Source organism: Rhincodon typus, chromosome 7 (genome assembly GCF_021869965.1).
Source record: "Rhincodon typus isolate 14 chromosome 7, sRhiTyp1.1, whole genome shotgun sequence".
Lineage (NCBI taxonomy): Eukaryota > Metazoa > Chordata > Chondrichthyes > Orectolobiformes > Rhincodontidae > Rhincodon > Rhincodon typus.
Window position 1 is genome coordinate 699,083 of NC_063338.1, and position 10,090 is coordinate 709,172.

The 10,090-nt window shown below is 42.5% G+C and overlaps 1 protein-coding gene across 2 annotated transcripts; it reads right to left on the reverse strand.

Moving 5' to 3' along the window:
• Window positions 1-2,366: 2,366 nt before the first annotated feature.
• LOC109936350 (zinc finger protein 239-like) lies at window positions 2,367-9,952 on the reverse strand. Of its 2 annotated transcripts, none has more exons than XM_048599191.1 (2): window positions 9,647-9,926; window positions 2,367-3,656 (listed from the first exon to the last, which is right to left on the reverse strand). In XM_048599191.1, exon 2 carries the CDS (start codon window positions 3,545-3,547, stop codon window positions 2,690-2,692), a length of 858 nt encoding a protein of 285 aa, XP_048455148.1. In that variant the 5' UTR covers window positions 3,548-3,656; window positions 9,647-9,926; the 3' UTR covers window positions 2,367-2,689. The 2 variants fall into 2 exon arrangements, with proteins under 2 accessions (XP_048455148.1, XP_048455147.1); XM_048599190.1 differs by having other exon boundaries at window positions 2,388-3,656; window positions 9,858-9,952.
• Window positions 9,953-10,090: the final 138 nt, after the last annotated feature.

Below are 10,090 nucleotides of genomic sequence, written 5' to 3' on the forward strand. Positions count from 1 at the left end.
TGGATGGATTGGATGGGAAGGAGAATTCTAGTTGAATGCAGTAGTTAACAGCTGATTATCATTGGATCGGTGCGTCTTCATCATTAGCTCTTCCTCATTAAATAAAACATACAACGTTCCTGAATCTGAACAACAGCCTCCTGAATCTGAAATGGCAGTCTGAGGAAATTCCAATGAATATCCAGAGGATTTTTGTTTAATTCATTCATCCAATGAGGGTGCCGCTGTCTCGGCCTGCATTTATTGGAGGGCAATCAAGAATCAATCACATTGCTGCAGGTCTGGAGTCACATGTAGGCCAGGCCAGGCAAAGATGGCAATTTTCATTCGTGAACTCCCAGATAGGCTTTTCCTAACAATAGTTATTAATTCTAGGTATTTTTATTATTAAATTCAAATTCCACCATCTTCCATGGCAGGATTTGATCTTGGGACCCCAGAACATTAGTCAGGTCTCTGAATTAATAACAGCACTAGGCCATAGCTTCCCCGTTATGTCTGTAAACCTCTTTGACATGACACTCATCAGTTTCTCACAACATCCACATCTTATCCTCACTTCATTCCAGCATTTAATTTCCCTACCTTTATCTACGAACTCATTTGTCATCAATAGGATTCTTTACTACAAACAGTCCTGCTTATTTTCAATGCTCCCTGTTCTGTTTATAAAGTGGTGCTGCTGAAAAGAATAAACTTAACTTTTCTGTTTAACAGATTCCATTTATAAACTTTGTGATGTGTTGTATGTGTCCTCTAAAACAACAGAATGAAGCCATTCTACCTGTCAAGTTTAAACAAATTATTTTACAGGGAAATCGGTCAATCCTTTGGGTCACTACAAGAAGAATATTTTTGTCAAGTGCTGATATGGCCAATCGTATGCTTTCTATACATGGAGCAATTAACCCCAAACTAGAATGGATCTACAAATGCAAAGGCAGCATCACATGCATAGATACACAGTTCAATGGGTACTTTGCTGGTGTGCGTGCATTGTGAACACTTCCACTTAAATTGGAACTGATTCATGTCCAGATTTATTTATTCATTCTTACTTACATCAGGGAAGATACAGGTGAAGAAATTTTTGTCACCACAATCCTGCGCCATTTGGAGGTATAAAAAGAAATTGCATAAAAAGAGTTCATCTTCTGTATAAGGAGTATTAAAACACAGCTCCAGAGCTCTGCAATGTCTTTGTTCCTGGCCTGAAGTAATCCCTTCTCCGGGTACAGCAATAATAACCCCAAGTGTCCATGCTTCAGAAAAGCACAGCTAGCTGTGTCCGCTTCAGGCACTGTAACCACCCCACTAACAACCCGCTGAGTCCACACCCTGGGCCTACTGCAGCCAGAAGATTTGGTGTCTCTTAAAGTTCTCTGAGAGAGGACAAGTGAATTACATGCACTTAGCTACAAAGCATTGTTTGGCTGATGGTAGGAAGGGAGCAAGGCAGCTTTGAGACTGTCGAAGCCATGAACTATTTTCTCTCAAATGCTGTCACCAATTGACTGGTTGCACTCCTGGGGTTGTAGCTGCATTACTGCCATTACGTGACAATGCTGTCACTTTAAAAAAGTTATTTTGTCTTGGATTTTTTTGAAGAGACATTGTAAAGGCAGAGGTGTAGAACTGGCTACTGAAAATGGCTTAAGTAAGTAACTTAGGAGGCCTTTAGGTTTTTTTTTAAACAGTTGGAACAATGGAAGGGAAGTGGCCAGTTCTCACAGACCAGTTTTTTGTTTCAGCTTTAGCAGTCAGGAGCTGTTTGGGGTTCCAGAAGAGTGGGAAACTTCAGTAAATGATTCCTAGCTGCTACTTTCTCTAAAATCTCTTTGATGTTCTTTCCTCCTGGATTCAAGGACAGCATGTATGAATCTGTATCTGAATATACCTTTTCACTAAGGGGTGTGTTTACGGGATGTTACTATATTGGAACAGTTAATTAGTAATAATATTGTATCTATTATTCCGTTAAGTTTTCCAACAGTTGTTATTCTAAATTCCTCTTTGTTTGTATTTTAACTGTAGTGTTTAAATAAATTGCGTTTTGCTTAACGTCGAGTAGTTTCACCAGTCGCATCACATCTGGAACTGTACTTCTGTACTTCAATTCTACCTTTAAAAAAGAAAAGGTTAGGGTCTAGGCTACCTTCATAAAATATTTTGAGGGGACCTGGTCTGGTCCGGTCCATAACAAATATTGCTCCTGTTCCTCTTACTATCCACAGGCCAATGGTTCACTCTACAATGTGATGATATGGGCAGTGCCATTTTTGTTCATGGCAGCTGCATTTCAATTACTTTGCATGGACACTGCACAGACACTGCAGTGTTCTACAGATTAGACTTTGAATCAAAAGGTCCATCAATTAAGCTTCTTTAATAAACACAGGATCATTGATATAAAACTCCCAATCAGTGAAGGCCCAGAATTGGTTAACACACAGAAGTTAAAACATGAAAGCATAAATATTTACCCTTATTAATGACCAAAACACAAACTTCAGGTAAAGGGGATGAAAAATAGTTTTCTCTCCACGGACATTCGCTTTTAAAACGAGAAAGCTTTTTGGTCAGAATGTTTCCACCTATATTAACATAAGCGGAAACAGACCCCAATCAACGTGGTTCAATCCTGGATGTGATTAACTGTAAAATCCGATCACTGCAGTGACTTGTGAACTCACTGGTGACTCATAAGTGTGGATGACTGAGTAAATTTATTTCTGCACTCAGTGCAGCTGAAAGGTCTCTCCCCAGTGTGAGTGTGCTGGTGTAAAGTAAGTTGATATGACCACCTGAACTCAGTCCCACAGTGAGAGCACCTGAAGGGTGTCTCCTTAGTGTGAACATGTTGATGGGACGTCAGTTCCCTGGAACTCTTACAGCACCTTCCACAATTCAGGCATTTGAAAGGTCTCTCCTCGCTGTGAAGTTGCCGGTGTTTATGTAGGGTGGATATCTGACTGAATCTCTTCCCACATTGAGTGCAAGTGTAAGGCCTCTCCCCAGTATGAACTCGCTGGTGTGCAATGAGGTGAGATGATCTCCTGAACCCAATCCCACAATGAGAACACCGGTACGGTCTCTCCTCAGTGTGAACACGCTGATGAAGCATCATTTCCCCAGGACTTTTATAACATTTTTCACAGTCTGGGCATTTAAAAGCTCTCTTGTCATTGTGACCACGCTGATGGGACATCAGACTGCTGGAGCTTTTATAGTCTTTCCCACAGTCTGGACATTTAAAAGGCCTCTCCTCAGTGTGAACTTGCTGGTGTCTCAGCAGGCTGGATGACTGAGCGAATCCCTTGTCACACAGAGAACAGGTAAATGGCCTTTCCCCAGTATGACTGCGTCGATGAAGTTCCAGCTCACACAGGAAATTGAATTTCTTCCCACAGTCCTCACATTTCCACGGTTTCTCCCCACTGTGGCTGCGCTTGTGTTTCGACAGGCCAGACGATCGGTTGAAGCCTTGTCCACACACAGAACACATGTACGGTTTCTCTACACTGTGATAGGCATTTCTTCCCTCCATGTTCAAAATCAGATGATATTCAGATTACAATAAATTGGGTGGTTCCATCAGATCCTTATCTAGTGTTTGATTTGAGTTTCCTGACTGGAAATCCTCCGTTTCCAATATCCTGTGAAATAGATTTAAAACAGAAACAAACTCAGGAGACAGAATCCACAAAAAGCACAAAGACTGGGTGAGAAATCGTGTTGAATGAATCTGGTCATTTGTGAACAAAGTGACCATGAAAAATAATTGATTGTCACAACTTGACTGACTCCCTAATGTCCTTCAGGGAAGGGAACTGGTCACCCAGTCTAGGCAGAGGCAACACTTTGGCTTCTATGGGAGGAGAGAGAGAAAGACCGAGAGTGGTAGAATAAGGGAAACAGAAATGTAGAGGAGGTAGAAGAAGAAGACAGGGATTTTACATATCAAAAACTCAAACATAACTTTGGCAGAACAGTCCAAACCCTCAACCGCCACCTTATGGAAGGACTTAGAAGCAGATGAATGTGGACACCATCACCTCCAAGCAACACACTAGTCCTGAGCTGTCTGACATCCAGTAGTGGATGAACAGAAACGTCCTCAAATTGAAAATTGGGAAGTTGAAAGTCATTGTCTTCAGTCACTGTTACAAACTTCATTCCCTAACCACCACCTCCATTCATCATCCCGTAACTGCCTGAGACTGAGCCAGGCTGTTCACAACATCATATCCACATCATTGACAAGACCACCTATTTCCACCCCAGTAACATCACCTGATTCTGCTCTAATTTCAGCTCCTGAAACTCTTTTTTTGCATCCTCTAGACTTAACTATCCCATCATACTTCTGGCCAGCTTCCCACATCCAATGCCCCAGTAATCATGAAGTCATCCAAAGCTTTACTGTTCGTTCCTTAATCACACTAACCATGTTTAGCCATCACCATCTGCTCACTGAGTGACAAAGCCTTCAGATTGAGGACCCACAAAACTTTAAAATTCTCATCTTCATTTTGAAATTCTTTGATGGCTGTAATCCTCATTTTCTCTGCAATCTCCGTCAGCCACAATAAGCCTTTGCAATCTCTCTACTCATCTAATGCCAGCCTCTAGGGCATTCCTGATTAAATTGCTTTATTGATGATCATTCTTTCAGATTACTTTGGCTCCTAGCACAAGAATTTCCAATTTAAACCTCTCCATCTCTCCTCTTCTGGGGCAAAAGTGACCTTTACAAGAGGGATGGGTTGCTTCTGAACTGGAGGGGACAAACATCCCAGCAGGGAGATTTGCTTGGGCTACTTGGGGGCTTTAAGTAGTGTGGGTGGGTGGGATCCATAGCAGTAGTGAGAAAGGAGAGAAAGTTGAGGCTGGTACAGTAGTTAAGGGGAGCAACTTAAATAGACAAGTCAGGCAACAGCATGTAAGAAAACAAGCTTAGACTGATGAATTAAAGTGCACGTATATCAATGCAAGGTGCCTGATAGGTAAGGCAGTTGATCTCAAGGCATTGATGCGAACTTGGGAACTGGAATATCATAGCCATTACAGAAATATGGCTAAGGGAGGGACAGGACTGGCAGCTCACTGTTCTGGGGTGTAGATGTTATTGGAGGGATAGAAAGAGAGGAGGGGGAGTGACATTTTTTGATTAAGGACAACATTATGTCTGTACTTAGAAACGATATTCCTGAAGGACTGTCCATTGAAGTTATATGGGGGCTAACTGAGTAATAAGAAGAGGATGATCACCTTCATGGGATTGTACTTTAGGCCCCCAGTGGTCAGTTGGAAATTAAGGAGCAAATATGTTGAGATATCTCAGTTATCTGTAAGTATAATTGGATTTTAATGGCAACGTATTTTAACTTTCCAAACACAGACCGGGACTGCCATAGTGTGAATGGATGGGGAGGAATTTGTTAAGTGTGTTGAAGAAAATGTTCTTATTCAATATGAGGATGTATCTACTAGATTGGGAGAGGCTGCTTGCAGGTAAAGGGACGTTTGGTATGTGGAAGCTTTCAAAAATGAGATAACCACAGTTTAGCGATAATATGTCCCTGCCAGTGTGAACAGCAAGGCCGGTAGGTGTAAAGGAACATTGAATGACTCGAGATATTGCGGTTCTGGTCAAGAAGAAGAAGTAGACATTCATCAGGTATAGACAGTTGGGATCAAGTGAACACGTGGCAGATTATAGGAGGAGTAGGAGTACACTTAAGAGGAAAATCAGGAGGGCAAAAGGGGTCATGACAGAGCTTTGACAAATAAAGTCAAGGACAATTCAGAGAGAGTCTACAAATACACTAAGGGCAAAAGAGGGCGAGAATAGGTTCCACAAATTGATAGGGATGTCAATATGTGGAACCACAGGAGATGGGTGAGATAGTAAATGAATATTTTGCCTCAGTTATGTACTTTGGTGAAAGACATGGAAGCTAGGGGAATAAATAGTGATGTCTTGAAAAGAGTCCACACAATAGAAGAGCAGGTGCTTAGAGGTCTTAAAACCCATAAAGGCAAATAAATCCCCAGTGCCTAATCAGGTATATCCCAGAACATTGTGGGAAGCTAGGGAAAAGACTGTGGGACCCCATGCAGAGATATTTGTATCATTGACAGCCACAGGCAAGATGCCGGAAGACCGGAGGGTGGCTAATGTTGTGCCACTGCTTAAAAAAGGCTGCAAGGAGAAAACAGGGAACAAGAAACCAATGAGTCTGATGTCAGTGGTGGGTAAGTCGTTGGAGAGGATTCTGGGAGATGGGATTTACATGCATTTGGAAAGGCAAGGACTAATTAGGGATAGTCAGCATGGCTTTGTGCGTGGGAAATCATATCTTACAAATTTGTTGGAGTTTCTTGAAGAGGTTACAAATAAGATAGATAAAGGCAGAGTAGTAGACATTGTCTACATGGACTTTATCAAGGCCATTGACAAGCTCCTGCATAGTAGACCAGTACATAAGGTTAGATCACATGGGATCCATGGTGAGCTAGCCAATTAGAAAGAACTTTGGCTTGATGGTAAAGGACAAAGTATGGTGGTAGAGAGTTGCTTCATAGACTGCAGGCCTGTGACCAGCAGTTGCCACAAGCATCGGTTTTGGGCCCACTGTTTTAATCATTTATATTAATGATTTGGATGAGAATATAGGAGGAACAGTTAGTCATTTTGTGCATGACACCAAAATTGGTTGTATAGTGACCAGTGAAGAATCTAAGATTACAACGAGATCTTGATCAGATGGGCCGAAGGGCTGAGAAGCAGCAGATGGCATTTAATTTAGATAAATGTGAGGCATTGCATTTTGGTAAGGCAAACCAGGGCAAGACTTACACAGTTAATGGTAGGGCTCTGCGGAGTGTGTTGAACAGAGAGACCCAAGGTGCAAGTTCACAGTTCCTTGAAAAGGGCATCACAGGTTTACAGGGTGGTGATGAAGGCTTTTGCCATGCTTGCCTACATTGGTTACAGCACTGAGCATAGGAGTTGGAATGTCATATTGCAGCTGTACAAGACATTAGTGAGGCCACTTTTAGAATACTGCCTACAATTCTGGTCATCTTGCTATAGGAAGGATGTTGTTAAACTTGAGAGGGTGCAGAAAAGATTTAAAAGGATGTTTCTAGAATTGGAGGGTCTGAGTTATGGGGAGAGGCTGGACAGTCTGGGACTTTTTCCCCTGGAGCATTGAAGGCTGAGGTGTGATCTGATAGAGCTTCATAAAATCATGAGGTTCATAGCTAAGGTAAATAGCCAAGATCATTTCCCAAGGTTAGGGGAGTCCAAAGCTAGAGGGCATAGGATTAAGGTGACAGGGACAATATTTAAAGAGACCTAAGGAGCAACTTTTTCACACAGAGGCTTGTGCGTCTATGGAATGAACTGCCAGAAGAAGTGGTTTATGTGGGTACATTACAACATTTAAAATACATTTGGACAGGTACATTAATAGGAAAGGTTTTGAGAGATATGGGCCAAACACAAGCAAATGGGGCTAGTTCAGTTTAGGATGCCTGGTCGGCACAGACGAGTTAGACCAAAAAGTCTGTTTCCACGCTGTATAACTCTTTGACTATGATGTTCCCAATGACTGGGCAGTCCAGAACCAGCACACACAGTCTGAGGAAACAGGGTAGGCCATTTGGGACTCAGATGAGGAGAAATTTCTTCACCCAACAAGTGATGAGCCTGTTGCGTTCTCAGCTAGAGAATGTAGTTGAGACCAAAATATTAAATATTTCAAGCAGGATTAGATACAGCTTTTTGGGCTAAAGGAAATGGGGAGAAAGTGGGAACAGGATACTGACTTGGATCATCAGCCATAATCATAATGAATGGTGGAGCAGACTTGAAGTGTCAAATGGCCTACAACTGCTCCTATTTTTCTACTGTTTTCACTTTACTCATTTGAACATGTCTTGAAAACCTACCTCTTTGACAAAACTCTTAGTCACGTGATCTAAAATTCCGTCACGTGGCTCAGTGTCAAATTTTGCTTTTTAACATTTCTGTGAACTGCCTTGGGACATTTTATTGTGTTAAAGGAACTATATAAATAATTACTGTCAGGTTCTCTGAAAACAACATGTTTTCATCATCCTGGAATGTTCTTGGAAAAACAAAGCATGTTCAATCCTTGTTTTTTTTTCAATTACTTGTGTTTCCCAGGCCGGTACAATTACTACATTCAAAAGGCATCTGGATAGTTTATGAACAGAAAGTGTTTAAGCAATATGGGCCAAATGCTGGCAAATAGGACTAGATCAATTTGGATATCTGGTCCACATGGACTAGTTGGACCAAATGATCCGTTTCCGTGTCCTACTTCTCTATAACTCTATGAGTTCCTGCAGTTTCTCAATGTCAGCAGCTCAGCCTACCAGTGTTGACTTGCCAACCAATCAGATGTTTTGGCAGATAGTCATAGAATCATAGAATCACAGAATCCCTACAGTGTGGAAACAGGCCCTTCGGCCCAACAAGTCCACACCGAACCTCAGAGCATCCCACCCAGACCCATCCCCCTATAACCCACCTAATCTACACCTCCCTGAACACTACGGGCAATTTAGCATGGCCAACCCACCTAACCTGCACATCTTCGGACTGTGGGAGGAAACCGGAGCACCCGGAGGAAACCCACGCAGGCACAGGGAGAATGCGCAAACTCCACACAGTCACCCGAGGCTGGAATCAAACCTGGGTCCCTGGCGCTGTGAGGCAGCAGTGCTAGCCACTGTACCACTGTGCCGCCCGGATAGTCTTTTGTTTCAACAATAATACAGATGTTTGGAACTTATTTCCATCATTACAAATTAATGTTCATTCAATTTTAATTTTTAAATTAAGAATGACAGAATTCTTATTTGTCAAAAGTATTAAAGGATATATAAAGTAATATGAAGCAAAGGGAGATAAATGGAGATAGGCTACAGAGAAGCCATGATCTCAATGAATGGTGCAATGGCCTCAAGGGGTAAATGGCCTCCTTCTATTCCTCTGTGACTCTCTTGTTCAGTTATGATTTAATATGATAAAAATGTTACAGCTCAAAAGGAGGCCACTTGGCCCATTACGTCTGGGCCAGCTCACTATAAAGGCAATGCAAGTTGTGTAACTCCCTGCCTTTCCTCAGAATACTTTCAGTTGTTTATCCAATCCCATTTGGAAAGCTACATTTGAATCTGCTTCCACACAGTCTCAAGCAGTTCATTTAATATCTTCACCATTTGCTGCATTAAATACTGTTCCTTAGAACACCACTGGTTCTCGTGCAAATTGACTTGTTCTCCTTTCAGCCTTCTCTTCCTCAATCTACCCTAACAACTCCAATCTGTTTGGGGAAAGACTATTATCTGAGCACACTCTCAGAACACTCACCCATACTGACTTTTACACACTCTTCATACACCTTTCAGGTTTTAGGAGGAGTCATACTATTTTTGATATGTTAATTCTGTTTCTGTCTCACGGAGCCGCTGGGTTTCTCCAGCAATCTCTGTATTGGTTTCACTATTCAAACTAATTTCGTTGCTAACTTAATTCAAAACTATCCTGCTCCACCATTTTCACCATACAAGATCAAAACACAAGATTAATGGCAGTTTCGTTACCCACCATTCCCCGCGGTGGTGAATGTTCCCTGTCTAGGATGCAGGCGAGTGGTGCGCACCAATGTCTGGAGCGTGCGTTGTGACAGTGAAGAAAACGGGTAGACGCGCTGTTTTTATCCATCTGCAGGCGGTAAGGGCGCGGACGCGGTAGCGCCTAAGGAGGGCCGGGAAGGATTTATAAATACTTAGTAATATCTCAAAACTCGATGACTAACCCGAAAGTGCCAGATTCGTTTCCCCAAGGGCTTTTCCCGGGAAGAAATTAAGCTCCACTGCCGCCATCTTGAACCTGCGGGGAGCGGCGCGCGTGCGTACCAACGTGGTGACGCAACATTGAGCGGGACAAGTCTTTTGTCCCCAACACCTCATCTTTACCATGGACGTCCAGTCCCTCTACACCTGCATTCCCCATGCAGATGGCCTTAAGGCCCTCCGCTTCTTCCTGTCC